At 49.7% G+C, this 14,519-nt stretch overlaps 2 protein-coding genes and 1 long non-coding RNA gene across 13 annotated transcripts in view; 1 reads left to right on the top strand and 2 right to left on the bottom strand.

The window, feature by feature from the left end:
• Nucleotides 1–20: 20 nt before the first annotated feature.
• On the bottom strand, nt 21–1,047 carry LOC147827236 (uncharacterized). Its single transcript, XR_015452764.1, has 2 exons — nt 989–1,047; nt 21–829 (listed from the first exon to the last, which is right to left on the bottom strand). It is a non-coding gene; the product is annotated as an uncharacterized LOC147827236 (long non-coding RNA).
• Nucleotides 1,048–1,108: 61 nt separating this feature from the next.
• On the top strand, nt 1,109–8,822 carry Xkr8 (XK related 8). Its single transcript, XM_004850745.4, has 3 exons — nt 1,109–1,508; nt 3,829–4,025; nt 7,282–8,822. Exons 1-3 carry the CDS (start codon nt 1,216–1,218, stop codon nt 8,004–8,006), a joined length of 1,215 nt encoding a protein of 404 aa, XP_004850802.1. The 5' UTR covers nt 1,109–1,215; the 3' UTR covers nt 8,007–8,822.
• Nucleotides 8,823–10,337: 1,515 nt separating this feature from the next.
• Nucleotides 10,338–14,519, bottom strand: part of Eya3 (EYA transcriptional coactivator and phosphatase 3) — a 109,272-nt gene continuing 105,090 nt past the window's right edge. For 10 of the 11 annotated variants that reach the window (XR_015452762.1, XM_004850741.3, XM_004850743.3 and 7 more), the window contains one exon: nt 10,338–13,629. Coding sequence is in view for 9 of the 11 variants with exons in the window: in XM_004850741.3 (XP_004850798.1) it covers nt 13,549–13,629 (81 nt within the window). In the remaining 2 variants the exon portion in view is untranslated. The remainder of the gene's footprint in view (nt 13,630–14,519) is intronic. The other variant, XR_015452763.1, reaches the window with a different exon arrangement.

The following is a 14,519-nucleotide window of genomic DNA, read 5'->3' as shown; positions in this document are numbered from 1 at the left end:
TTGGGGTCCATAAGCTCAAGTCCATTTGCTTGCTGCTGACCAAGCCAGTAGCTTGGCAAGCAGAGGCCATTTATTTTGGTGAAAAGGAAAAAGGGTTTATCCAAAGTTAGCTCCATCCTTCGAGATGGAGGGGGCTCTTTTGCCTCAAATCACCATCTCTCTCCTACAGGTGTGTAAGGGGCTTTTCTAGGAAGGGCCAGCGGGGAGAGGGAATACAAGGAGACCACAGGCAATTCCAGGCTTGTTTCCTCTGCCTGGAGCCCGACCTCCTGGACCAGCATTTGCACATTCTGTCCATACATCTAGGCTGAGGAGAGGTGGCATTTATGTCCTAGACCTGAGAAGGTCTGGAGAAGCTGTTTGTCTCTAAAAGACAATTCTAGCTTTTAAAGTTTCATTTTGCTGAGCAGGTTACAGGATAACAGTTGTACCTTCAGTTCTAGCTCACAAGCCATTCTCAGCTTCTTGGACCTCCAGGTGTCTCTACTGTGAAACTAGGAAATTAGAAGCTTGCTAAGCAGCCAAGTTCCAGTGGTGCCTGTAATCCCAGGAGTCTGAGAGGTGAAGGCAGGAGGATCTCAAGTTTGAGCCAATCCTGGGTGACTTATAGAGTCCCAGTTTCAAAATAAAAATTTAAACTGGGCATGGTGGTTATGCCTGTGATCCTAGCACTCAGGGGGCCAAGGCAGTAGGATAACAAGAGTTCGAGGCCAGCCTGTACTACAGTGAGACCCTGTCTCAAAAAGCCAAACAAACGGGCCGGGGATTTAGCTCAGTGGTTCCAGCACCTGCCTTGAAAGCGCAAGGTCCCAAGTTCGATCCCTGGTACCTAAAAAAAATAAAAATAAAAAAATAAACAGAGGGCGGCGGGGCGAGGGATGTAGCTCAGTGGGAAGGCCCTGGGTTCAACCCCCAATACTGTTAAAAAAAAAAAGCCTGCTAAACAAAGGGGATCAGTCTTCCAGGGCGGATTTCCAGGCCGTCGCACCTCCACAGAGCTGGGCCGGATCCGGGAGTGGGCGTTGGAACTGCCGTGGGTTGGGCGGGGGGGGGCGGGGGGCGGGTCGGCCGCCCCTAGCCCCTCCCCGGACAGGGCGGGACAGGGAAGTCCCGCCCCTCAGGCCCCGGCCCGGGGTCACCCCGAGGGCTGCGACCGCCGCTTTCCCGTCCCACGACCCCGTCCGGAGCGAAAGAGGGCGCTGAGGCGGGCGGGCCATGCCCTTGTCGCCCCGCGTCGCTCTCCTCCGGGACCTGGTCTTGGGCGTGCTGGGCACTGCCGCCTTCCTGCTCGACCTGGGCGCCGACCTGTGGGCCGCCGGGCAGTACGCGCTCCGCGGCCGCTACCTGTGGGCCGCGCTGGTGCTGGCGCTGCTGGGCCTCGCCTCGGCCTTGCTGCAGCTCTTCAGCTGGGTCTGGCTGCGCGCCGACCCCGCCGGCCTGCACGGCCCGAAGCCCCCCGGCCACTGCCTGGCGCTGCTGCACCTCCTGCAGCTCGGCTACCTGTACAGGTGAGCGCCCCGCCCTCGGGGAGGGCACAGAGGGGACCCGGAAGGGGCTGGGAGGCCGAAGCCGCCCCCTGCAGGTGAGCGGCCGCCGGCGCGGAGGGAGCCCGGCCGCTGCCCCCAGAGCCGTGCAGCACCCCCTTCCGGGACAGGCGAAGAAACTGAGGCACAGGGAAGAAAGAGGAGATTCATAGGCTTCGGAGTCAGACTTCTCCGGGATCCAACTCTGGCGACACCGACTGTGACTTACTTTCTGCATTTCTCTGAGCCTTAGTTTTCATTTCTAAAAAGAGACGGTCAGGTAGAGAGGCCTGGCCCGCAGGGTGAGCCCTGTTCCTTTAGCTGTGGGTAGGGTCTTGGGCAAATCGCTGACCATCCCAGGCCTCAGTTTCCTTGTTGTGCCACTGGGGATAGTAGTAGTGTCAATTTCTGCTTTGTGAGGATTAAGCAAAATGACACCTGTAGTTCTATAATTTTTTTTTGTACCGGGGATTGAACTCAGGACCTTGCTTTTGCCAAGCAGGTGCGGCGCCAGTGAGCTACATCCCTGGCCCCAAATGACACCTGTAAATTGCCCTGGCACAGAGCAAACGTTTGGCAAATGTCAGCTAGCTTCATGCCACCTTGGCTACCCTGAGAGTTTCAGGCGACTCCAGCCCCAGAGCAGGGCTTGCTTCCTCTCTCCCTCCCTCCTCTCTTTTCTTTCCTTTCCCTTTCCTTTTTTCTTTCCCTTTCCCTTTCCCTTTCCCTTTTTCTTTCCTTTCCTTTCCTTTCGTAGGGATTCAGCCCAGGGGATGCTGAGCTAACATCCTCAGCCTTTTAAAATTTTTTTATTGTCTGTCTGTCTCTCTTTTTTCCTTTCTCTCTCTCTCTGTTTCTTTTTTCCTTTCGACAAAATCTTGTTAAATTGGCTGCCCTCAAACTTGCAGTTCTTCTGCCTCATTCTCCTGATTATCTGGGATTACAGGCTTGTGGCACCATGCCTGGCCCCCTTTCCCAGTTGCTGCTACTCCCTGAACTTTTGCTTCCCAACCCCAGACTGGAGCCTGAGGGCAGATGGGTGCTGAACACACCAGGGCTCTACACAGACAGGGTCTGAGAAAATGTAGTGGCCTGTGCTTCTTTTTGGAACTGTCAGGGGACCCAAAAAGATGGAGACACTTAAGTGTGTTTGAAGTGATGGGGGATATTTTGAGCAGGAGAAACTGAAGCCATGAGGTCAGAGTCATGAGATAAAGTCAGGACATCATTGTGTGGTCTGGGCTGGTGTGGCTGGAGGCAGAATCTGCTCCGGAACCCATTTTTATGAATTCTCTCCAGATCTTGAAAAAGGTGCCTGGAGTTTCCAGCTGTACTTGGGGAGAGGAGCTTTGAATGTTGCCGTTTTGCTCGAGGGACCCTAAGACTCCAGTCAAACCCGGGTGGGTCTGAAGGGGCGTTTACGACAGTCCCAGGCAGGTTTCACACACTGCCTTCCTCCTTCTCCTGAGTTGGGCCACCTTTGGATTTGAGAACAGGCTCTCTGTTCCTACCCATGAGGAGGCTAATATGGGGCCCCTGCTGGAATACTGGGGACCAGAAGCTCTTGTTCCTTCCTGTTATCAGGCAGGGCACCAACAGTCAACATGTGCTGAGTGGATTTGCAGTGAGTGACTGGGCCACGTGACATCCCTTCTGGGTGCGGAAGACCTCCGTGCCTCCTCCATGCCCCCTCATGCCAGTGGCTCCCCAAGGCCCCTTTCTGGACTCCCTCACATCTGTGCCAGTCTCTGTCCCCACCTGTCCAGGCCAGGCTCTCCCGCTTTCTCCTGGGGCTGTTCGGCAGCCTGCTAAACAGGATCCCCACTTCTGCTCTCAGCTCGCCGACCCTTCCTTCTCTGCATAGCCAGCACACTCTTTAGGCTAAAGCACACTCTGCCCCCGGCTGGCCCTTGCTCAAGGTGCCTTTGCCCATGGGGCACATATGGAAATTGAAGACTGCCTTGGACAAACTTTACAGCATGCTACATTCAGAGTTTTGGATCCAACCCTGATACCCCAACTTGTTAGCTTCTTGATGTTTTTCCTTTTCTGTAAATGGGGCCCTCGTGAGGAATAAACAAAACAAGGTTTGTTATGGGCTTGGGACAGTGGCTGCCCAGCAGAAGTTGTATTTATCCCTGTTTTACAGGTGAGGAAACAGGTTCCAAGAGGTTAGGGCCTTGCCCAGGCCCCTTAGCTTGTGTGTGACAAGCTAGGGTTGGAGCCTGTTCTAGACCAGATGGGTGGGAGACTGGGGACTGCACAGGACACTGACCCGGCCCTGTGGGCATTTGTATGTGCCTAGGTGCCTACAGGGGCTGTGGCAGGGGCTGCTGGTGTGGCAGCAGGAGACGCCCTCTGAGTTCGACTTGGCCTATGCTGACTTCCTCTCCCTGGACATCAGCATGCTGCGGCTCTTTGAGACCTTCTTGGAGACAACGCCACAGCTCACGCTGGTGCTGGCCATCATGCTGCAGAGCGGCCAGGCTGAGAACTACCAGTGTGAGTGCCCAGCTGGCAGCTGGCCCCCTCCAAGCAGCAGTTTCCCTCCTGTGTCAGTAGTGTTTTCATCCTTTTCTACAGGCTGCTGAGAAAATAGGAGACCAAGCTTTAGGGAGTGGGTCTGGGTTCAAATTTAAAGTTACTCTTCAGCTGCACAAGTTTGGGAAAATACTCAACTCCTGAAAAAATGACTCAACAGGCTCCTAAAGCACTAGGGAGGCTGAGGCAGGAGGCTCACTGCAAGTTCAAGGCCAACCTAGGTTACGTAGTGAGTTCAAGACCAAACTGAACTATACAGTGAGACTCTGTCTCAAAAAAAAGAAGAAAAGAAGTTTAAAAAAAAAAAAAGACTCAACAAATTGAATATCAATTTGTTCTCATCTGAAAAACAGATATAATAACTGCTACTACCTTATAGGGTTGATGAAAGGATTAAATGGGATGCATATAAAGTCCAGTGCCAGGTACCTAATAAATCTTTTTTTCCCACTCTTTTTTACTGGTTAAATAGATGAGTGGGTTTCATTTTGGCAGATTTTTCCCTGCATATAAAATACTCTGACTATTTGCAAACTCCCTAGCACCCTGTAGCTCTTCCCTTCCCCTAGTTTCATAAAAATCTTAATTATAATTTTTACTATTTTGATGTAATGGATAAAGGATGCAGGGTACCAGATACATAACAGGCAACCTGTTAGTCAATAAGCAATTTATTGAGCACATTTATACATTCAAGGGTTTTATCAGGAGGATCTTCTGTGCCTGCCACTGTACTGGGCACGAAGCAGTGAATGAGATACACAGAGCCTTTGCCCTACCCAGGTAAGATGGTAAAATAAGGAGTTACACTAAGTGTGCTGAGTGGTCAGCAGAAGGAGAGGGAGTGGCAGAAGTTGGCAGAGCCTCATAAACCATGGGAGAAGTTTGTACAGTGAGGAGACTTGGAAAGGCTTCCTGCAAAATGAAAGTGACTTGTCCAAGCTCCCAGAGCCAGCCAGAGGCCAAGGCCGGACTTCATCTCACAGCTGATTCAGAGTCCAGGGCCTTCTCTTGCCCTTTACTACCCCTGCACACCTCAAGGCCCCCTGCCGTACATGCCACTGCCTCCCAGGGAATGAAGTCCTCACCTGCCGTCACATAGAGTATGACCCGGGGAAGACCATCTGTACTTCACACAAGAGGAAAGAGGTACAAACAGGTGAAGTGACTTGCCCTGGGCCATTCAGCACTCACATACTCTTTTTTTTTGGTACCAGGGATTGAACTCAGGTCCTTGCACCAGTGCAACAGGCTGTGAAACCACTGAGCTAAATCCCCGGCCCTGGTTTTTGGTTTTTTGAGAGAGTCTCACTATGTAGCCCAGGCTAGCCTCCTAGCAATCCTCCTGCCTCAGCCTCCCGAGTGCTGGGATTATAGGAGTGTGGCACCACGCCCAATATTCACATATTCTGATTTGTCTGTTTGAAGGTGGTAAATTTCTAGGACCAAGGCGAATTGGAGACAGATTATACAGTATGTTGGGTGAAAGGAAACAGATTTTTCTCAGTTTCCTATCTATCTATTTATTTATTTTTATTTTTTATTTCTTGGGGTTTTTTGAGACAGAGACTTGCTATGTAGTTGAGGCTGGCCTTGAACACATGTAATCCAGGGTAGTCTCGAACTCACACCTATCCTGCCCCAGCCTCCCAAGTGCTGGGATTACAGGCATATGCCACCATGCCTGGCTCAGTTTCCTATTTAGCAAGCATTTATTATGTGCCAGGTATTGGGCTGCCTGGGGAGCCCAGATGAACAGAATCTGTTTCCTACTCCCTAGGAGCTCTGAGATAAGGAAATAGATGCCGTACTTTTAACTGTGTGCCAAGAGTCCTGGCAAAGGTGGATGGGGTATTGCAAGGGCACTTGACTCAGCAGAGAAGTAACCTTGGGAGGCTGGGGCCTTTGGGGTGAGGAGGAGTAGGCCTGGGAAATGGGGCATGTGCCCCTGGGTGAAGCTTATAAAGTCAGAGAATGCGGCATGCTGGAGAGAACATCTGACCTAGAGCTTGGGTGGTTAGAGTGGTGGCTGCAGATCTGATGCCAGGCTGGAGTGTGTTCTGGGCACAGGAGAGTTTCCCAGTAAACCCCTGTTGAATGAGAGAGCTGGAAGGGAGCAGGGGAAGAAGCATTATACATTTTTTTTGGTACCGAGGATCAAAGGAAGAAGCGTTATAGACATCACAGCTTCCATCCTTCCTTGGAGGGCCTGGTGCTTCCAGCCTGGGGTGGCAGTCAGGGTTAGGGGAAGACCCTGATCATAAGATTCTGGATCTTGGAGAATCAAGACCTGGGCCCAGGTCTCACGTGGAGGGGAGTCGAGGGGTGGGAGGAGAACTTCTTCCACAGCAGGGACGTCCCTCCTAGCCCTCAGGACTTCATGGGGTCTCCAGTGCTCCTTTCTGACCAGGAGGAAGGAGGAACTGGGACTGCCAATTTTCAGATCTAAGAGTGGCTTGGGCTTGTCATGCCTGACTTAAGTGAGATCTTCACAAGCAAACAGGCCACTTCCAGCAAATGACAGGCTATTTCTCAGTAAACAGAAGACAGTCTCCCTGGCTCCAAAAAGTCCAGTGATTGTCTACACACCTGTGCTGTCTGTCCTTGGACTCAATCATAAATATTCACCCCAGATTCCTTAGCCCCTTCAATACCTATATAAGCGTAACTCCTTTCCCAGTTAGTTGCTAATCTTCCTCTCCTGGTGTTAGCCCATCCACTTATGGATGTAATTTTCTCAGCTAGATGCTAGAACCTCTCCTTGATTTTAGGCCCTGATTTTAGTCTCTGTTCACTGGAATAACTTTTCTTTCAAAGCCCATTTAAATGAGTGGTTTCCTGTGCATCATCTGTAACAGGCCTCTTCTGGGAAAGGAAAGATTGTGGGCTCCTAGAAGATGCTCAGGCCTTGGGGTGCCAAATGCTGGGTGACTCTTTGTGAGTAACACACACCCTTATCCTTGACAAATGTCACAGGATAGCACCTGAAAGTGAAGCATCGTGGGGTAGGGCTGGTTCTGTACTTGAATCCCTGCCCTGTGTTTGGTAGGTTGTATGAATTCACTGTGTTCCCCTCCTGCCCTTTGCCCTTCCACAAATGGGGATTCTAATACCTACCTCAGGGTGACTAGGAGGGTCCTGAAGGTACTGATGAGCCCTGGGAGTGGGCCAGGCAGGCTGCCCACAGGGCTCATCTCTTTCCTCTTGCTCCTTGTAGGGTTTGGCGTCTGCACATCTGTGCTGAGCATCTCGTGGGCGCTGCTGGACTACCACCAGGCCCTGCGTACCTGCCTTCCCTCCAAGTCTGGCCTGGGCTGGGCTGCTTCTGCCATCTACTTCCTGTGGAACCTGCTGCTCCTGTGCCCCCGACTTCTGGCTGTGGCCCTGTTCTCAGCTCTTTTCCCCCAGTATGTGGCCTTGCACTTCCTGGGCCTGTGGCTGGTGCTGCTGCTCTGGGTCTGGCTTCAGCGTACAGACTTTATGCCAGACCCTGGCTCCGAGTGGCTGTACCGGGCGACGGTGGCCACCATCCTCTATTTCTCCTGGTTCAATGTGTCTGAGGGCCACACCCGAGGCCGGGCCATCATCCATCTGGTATTTCTCTTGAGTGACAGTATTCTACTGGTGGCCACCTGGGTGAACTATAGCCCCTGGCTGCCTAGTGAGATCTCATTACATGTTTGTCTGGCTGTGGGAGGCATCTGCTTCCTTGCAGGTCTGGCTGTGCGCCTTGGCTACTACCGCTGGCTGCACCCTAGTTGCCGCTGGGAGCCTGATCCGGTGGATGGAACCCGGGTGGATGGGCCCCGGAATCTCTTTCCTTGCAAAAATCATCAGCTGCTTTGGAACAGGCGCATGACTCAGTTGGCATTGAGCTTTTTCCCTAAAGCTAAGGATGAGGGTGTTTTGCCAGCGAAGGGAGAGGTGAATGGGGTCCTTTAGGCAGTGCACACCCAAGCTACAAGGGGTTCACTATGTGAACAAGATGAGGAGAAGGCCTGGCCCTGGAAGGTCAAGGGTGCCGATTATGTACAAGCCATGTTGGCAGGAAAGAGGACTTGTTTTCTCCTCGAACAGTGTAGGCGTTACACCCAAACCTTCCCATTGTTGGTATTTTCACCACACGGCCACCTCTCAGGTGGTAGAAATGCTGTCCCAGCCCTTGGTTCCTCTATCCCGGGCTAAATGGCACGCCAGGAGTTCTCCAAACTCCTTCCCTGCCCGACCCCATTCATTTAATTTATTCAACAAATGTTTACTGAAAGCATTTTGTGTGCCACAACCAACATTGTAACTTTGGTACCAGCTGCCACACCAGCTTTATCCCTGACCTGATCGAACCAATCCTGGGTAGGAGTTCAAAGGTGGGGGCCAGGACACCCAACTGTAGACTATCAGCCCCTCCAGGGTCTCCGTGCAGCTGACCCAGCCTCTGCACCTGCTCTCCAGGGGCTGCCTTTCAACTAAGTGCCTTGTAGACCTGTGGTCTGGACCATGCATAGCCCGTTGAGTATTTTTATTCTTTGTTGTTTTTGTTACTGGGGATCGAACTCGGGTCCTTGTGCTTGCAAGGCAGGCGGCATAATCACTTAGCTAAATTCCCAGCTCGAGTATTTGTATTCTTTAGCCAGTGTCCCTCCTACCTCAGAGTCCATGTTAGATGAAGACAATGTATGTGTCACTAAAGTGAGGACACATGTGGTACATGTTTGACAGTATTATAAGGTTATTATTAAAAACCTCATGAAACCCTCCAAACTGTGTATCATTTAAGCCTACTACCATTCCTACAGAGAAGAGGTAGGGACATGAAATTCTTTGAAATTGGTAAAGGCCCTTGGAGCAGACAAGAAGGCTGGCTTAGGTGTGACTTCTCATTCTTGTTTTCCAAGTTTCCAGGTGCTGAGTGGACCCCGGTGCATTCTTTTACTACCAGCTGTGCTGCTGGGCCTGACAAGGGTAACCATAAGCATCTTTGGGAGTAGGAAGTGTGAGAGACCAGGTAGAGGATGTTGTCTTTTCTCATTGCTGGGACAAAATACCTGATACTCACAAATTAAGGAAAGGCTTGACTCACAATTTGTAGAGGTTTCAGTCCATACTCAGCTGACTCCAAGTCAAGGTGACATGGCAGAGGACAAACAGTCCATAGCATGCCAGGCAGGAGGCAGTGAAGCAGCAAGCAGCTGCAGCAAAGCAAATCTCCCTTTTCCTTTTGCCCATCAGGGCTACAAGCCTTTTGGGTGGTGCCACCCACACCCAGGATGGGCCGCCTTATTATCCACACCCGGAACAACACTAAACCAATCAGCGGACTAATCCACTTGTCACACCTTTAATCCATATTCATACCCCCTTAATCCACATTCACACACCTTAGATCCAGCCACCTCCAAAAAGCCCCACCTCTGCATGAGGCTTTGGGGGAACATCTAGATACAAGCCAAAAGAGATGGCCTGTCAAGAGAATGAAAAGGTTCCAGTCACCACTGTGATGGGATTCAGAGTAGTCACTTGTTATTCATTTGGTGGAGACACAGTAAACAGGATAAACATTTAGTGTATCAGATAGTGTGGTGCTAGGAAGGTGAGAGGGAGGTGTTTTCATGTTGGGAGTGACAACTCTAGAATGTAAAGGGAAACCTCCCTGAGAAACCACCCTGTGGTGGGCCAGTGAGCCATGTCAGCAGTGACTAGTCGGTGGCCTATAAATGGGATAAGGAACAGAGTCTGGGATCGCCATTGGTGGCTTGAATCATCAAGGGGAAGAATACTGCAAGGATTAAAAATAACCCCCACATCTCATTTTCATTGTCTCATAGAAGAATATAATTACCTCATAAAAAGTAGTTGATGTGACAATGAAATCAGGCCAAATCAAAGGAGGTTTGGTATCAATTTGTCAGTTTTATTGCTTTTGTGATTTAAGCTCAACACGCAACTATTGACTTCTCTTTAATATTAAAGTTCAGCACATTTGACAGCAAATGAAATCTTATTCCAGTTCTAAACCTTAAAAAGCAGTGTGTCTTAGAAAACAAGTCAGAAATAAATGCTCCCTCATAAGTTAAACATTTCTTTCATTTTCCCATATATATTTATTTATACCAAATGGCTAGCTTTTACTTTTTTGGTGAAGTCACTGACCCAGTTATTGAAAGGGTAACATCTTTCTAAAAATCTCTTCACAATCCATATGAAGCCCTGATTAGGACTCTACACAGATTGGGCAACTGGGCCGATCTATTCAGAAAAGACAACAGGAAAAAAAACTGTATAGAAAATAAAATTTTTATTTTTTTCAAGTTTATAAGATAGTTCCCATTACATATAACATTATGGTCAAGGATTCTACAGCCACGAATGCCCACAGTCACATAAATATATCCAACCCAATCAATGCCTTTTCCTACCAACAGAGGCATCTGAAGTCCAGAGGGAGTCACGTGTGGAGAAGTTGTCCTTCCCAGGATGGCTCCGTCAGTGCATTAGGAACTTGCTAAGGAACTCAGCTTGCTAGAGCTGGTGCAGAGCAGAGGACAGGACAGATGGCCCCGATGGTGGGACTGGGACACAAGCAGGTCTTCCCTCTTGTGGTTAAGGTGTCTTAGAGTGCTCAAGAGAGGGCCTGATGGTGCCCCCTTGGGGGAGTGGAGAGCGGGAGCTCCCTCATCGGCTCTCCTACAAGAGGAAGCCACTGTGCTCTGCTTGGTGAGTTCAGTGGCACTGACACCCACTCAAGGTAGTGTGTCCCAGCTCCATATGCTGCAGCTGGAGTTTTCCAAGATTTTACCTGGGTGCTGTGAAGCTGAGTTTGTGTAAACTGGGAACACGCTACAGCAAGTCTCTTGGGACACGTTTTGCCTCCCAATTTGCAGAGCAGAAGACAGCACACACACCCCCCCACCCGCCCCATCGAAAGCCTAAACCGGCATCTAAGCATGGAGGAGCCCATTCTCCTGGTCACCACCAGCTGCCCCAGGGTACAGAACAGGGTGATGCTAAGGCACAAATTTACATTCGAAAGTCAAGCCACCTCTTATCCTAGGACATGATACCTCCAGAGCCACTACAGACAGCCCTGGCCAAGAGACATCCAGGCCACCCCTGGGAGCCACAGTGGAGGGGTGAGGAAGGACTCATTGGGCCAGTATCACAGACACTCCTTCCAGTAAAAGGGAGCCTCCCCTTGCTGAAAATACCCACAGTACTGTTGGCTTCATTTTCCTTCTAGCTGTCTGTGCCAGGGGAGATGGGGAAAAGGGCAGTGCTCCCTGATGGAGCTCTCTGATGAGCCAGGAAGCCCCGCTCTGTTTGCCCTCTGAATGGGGGGGGGGGTGGCAGCTGCCGGAACGGTGCACAGGCGGCTCTGCTTAGAGCCTCCTCACCTCTCCTAGCCAAAGTTCAAGTCCCTTTTGAAAAGAGCTAAGCTGAGAAGTCAGGACTAAAGGAAAAAGGACACTGAACAGGAGTCCAGGTCATATTCTAATGAGCCTGGCATGTGCGGGAAGTGTGTGTGACGTGCATGTGTGCAGGGTAACACCCTGCAGCCCCACAAGCCCAGAGCCCAGTACCAACAGGTGGCCTTTGTTCAGGGCAAGAAATAGCGATATTGGCAATGGGGTGCAGGTCTGAGGCATGAAAGTAAAATCCATCCAGAGCTAAGATGGACCCTCGGGCAAGGTAGGGCAGCACTAGGGCAGCTGTGCTGCAGTCCAGGAGGGTCTGCTTCGGACTTCCCCCTTCCCTCACCTCACTTGGAAATGCGGCCGAAGAGGTGACCCAGTGATGCAGTGCCAACTTCAGCTCCTCTCCCAAAACTTCCCTCTTAAACTGTAAGTAATGAAGCACTCTAAAAGGAATGTCTGTGCCAGCCTGTTGCTGTCTGGGTGACCTGGCTTGCCTAGTGCAGCCACCTCTCTGGGGATAAGCAGAGCTGGGGTTGGTCAAGAAGCTCATCCTCACCAAGGACCAAGGCTGCATCTCTGAGGTGTGTACACAGCAGCCTGTCTGTGCAGTGGAGAGAGCTGCAGCTCCTCAGCTCTGTTAGCTTTATCCTACCTGAGCAGGTGCCCAGGTTGGTCCTGGAGGAGGCAACCAGCACACAGGGCTGGGCTAGAAGGCTGGGACTAGGGCCCAGGCCTCTATCCACTTCCCAGAGGGCATAAGGGAAGGGAGCCAGCACCCTCATTTAAATCAGGAAAATTCTTTCTGACCTTCTGATTTCCCATTTCAGAATGGGATTTGAAGAGTGAGGTGGTTCCATGGAAAACTGGGTTTTGATTAGAGCAATGTGCACTCTTCCAGGGAGAGATCTGGGTAAACAGATGCCTGGGATACCCTGCATGTGGCTGAAGGGCTTCCTGAAAGGAAGCAGTGAGAAGCCTGGTTTTAGACTTTATTTGACTCCTTGAGTCCAGGGCAGGGAGTGGTCAGAGCTGCATGGAGGGAGATGTGAGGTCAGAGGGCAGCATCTGCTAGGAAAGATGAGGCTGCAGGGTGAGCTTCTGGTGGGGAAGGGTGCTTCTCTGCAGGAGGAAGAGGTGGAATCTTCTTGACTCAAGAGCCAAAGACCCTGAAATTCCTAAGAAGCCTAAGTCCCTTCTTTCCAGTTTGGAGGTGAAGCCTCCTGGCATGTAGTCTCTGAATGAAGAGTCATGCTGAAGGCTTAAAATTGCAAGGAAGGAGTTTCCAGGGGTGTACTGTCTGGTTAAAGGGGACGAGGGGCTGGCAAGGGGACTAAGGCTTCTAGGATGGGAACTGCCAAAGCCTGAAGTTCATCAGTGTCCAGTGCCCCACAGGCAGAAAGGAACATTTGAGAGAGCAGAGCACTGGAGCAGCTAAGGAGATGCTGCAGCCACAGAGAGGTATTTCCAAAACGTCATTTACTATTTCCACAGAAACTTTCTATGCCCTTTTCTTGCTAGAAAAAGAAAAGGGGGAAAGACTTGCTTCAGAGACCAGACCCTTACCTATAAAAATAACACACATTCCTTGGAAAGAAGTGTTACAGCTAAGGAGATCTTAAGAGACTTCAGGAAATAGGAGGTGTTCTTATAAAACTCTGCTGCACTTCTATCATCATGGGTTAAGAGGCTGGTCACTGACTAAGAGTCCAACTCTACCCCAAGAGTTTCCTTTTCATTTTCTTCATTTTTTGGAAACAAAGCACAGAAGAATTAAAAGCACTGTAGGTGCATTAAGTCTACTGTTGTCTCTATCCAAATGTTCCCAGCATCTGTACATGGATGAACACTGAGCTGTGGTTCACTCTTAGCAAAAATTGTAGCTGTTGGTTCTGATTGTATTCTCGCCAGCATTCCACGGAGAGAAGGAAGTGGGGGAAGTGGTGGGTGAGAGAAAGAGAGGAGGAGGGAGAAAGGAAAGGGCAGGGCAGAGTGTTTCAAGTTCCCAGTTGGTTTTGGCCTCTGGCTCCCTTCAGGAGTGGAAAGGAGCTCACGAGGAAGGCTCTTCATTCCAGTTCTTAAAGAAAATCAAGCTCCAAAGCCTGGTGAAGGGACACTAGGTCTCCGTGGTTTGTGATCCTCCAGAAAGGCATGTTGTGCTGCAAGAGAGGGAGGACAGCAGGTTAACCCAACTTGTTTCAGAAGCTTATGTTCATTCATAGCCCTTCCTCCCTGAAGTACTTGGTAACTCACAGTATTGTCACAAGGGTGGCTTAAGTCGTATGTACAAGGACTTTGCACATTATAGGACATTTTATAAATGCGAGAAATTTTTATTAGGCTTCAGTGGTAACTCTGTGCTTTTGACCTACTTATTCCAGCTATATATAAGGTCTTCAGGATCAAATAAAATGGCCAAGATAAGAAATTAGATAGGAGGGCCAGGAATTTAGCTCAGTGGTGCTGCCGCCTGCCTTGTAAGCACAAGGTCCCGCGTTCAATCCCTGGTACCAAAAAAAAAAAAAAAAGAAAGAAATTAGATAGGAAATTTCTAACACTAATTTGTTAGAAAAATGATAGAAATACAAAAAATCTTAGCAATCTATTGTACATCTCTAGTGTTTCCTTTCCTTCTTCCATTTTTATTTAAAGAAAAAGAAAAATGATCATTTGTAGAAGATTAGTGTCAGTATAAGTCTACATTGTCTTGCAGACAATTTCCTGTAACTTTCAGAGTTACAGGGTCTAAGTCTTGTCCATGTCCAAAATGTAGAACAAATAGATCTGGGAAATAATAGTCTCATCATATTGTATGGTCAGAATCTTGTTAAGAATACTGTGCTTGTTCTAATCCACAAATTCAAAGGACAGCTTTGATAAACCGAGTACTATAAAACCATGTTCCATGAAGTTAAAGGCTTTACTGATTATCTTGTTCAAATTGGTTGTTCAAGTTACTCACAATGCTGAGGTCCTATAATACAGTTCTTTTGACAGCCTTTTTTTCATAGTATAAAAACAAGGAAGCAGATTTCCTGTTATGCTTAGG

Source organism: Heterocephalus glaber, unplaced genomic scaffold (assembly GCF_053883595.1).
Source record: "Heterocephalus glaber isolate CG9 unplaced genomic scaffold, H.glaber_assembly_v1.0 deba00001452, whole genome shotgun sequence".
NCBI lineage: Eukaryota > Metazoa > Chordata > Mammalia > Rodentia > Bathyergidae > Heterocephalus > Heterocephalus glaber.
Note: the sequence above shows the minus strand (reverse complement) of the source record. Positions and strands in the feature narration are given on the sequence as shown.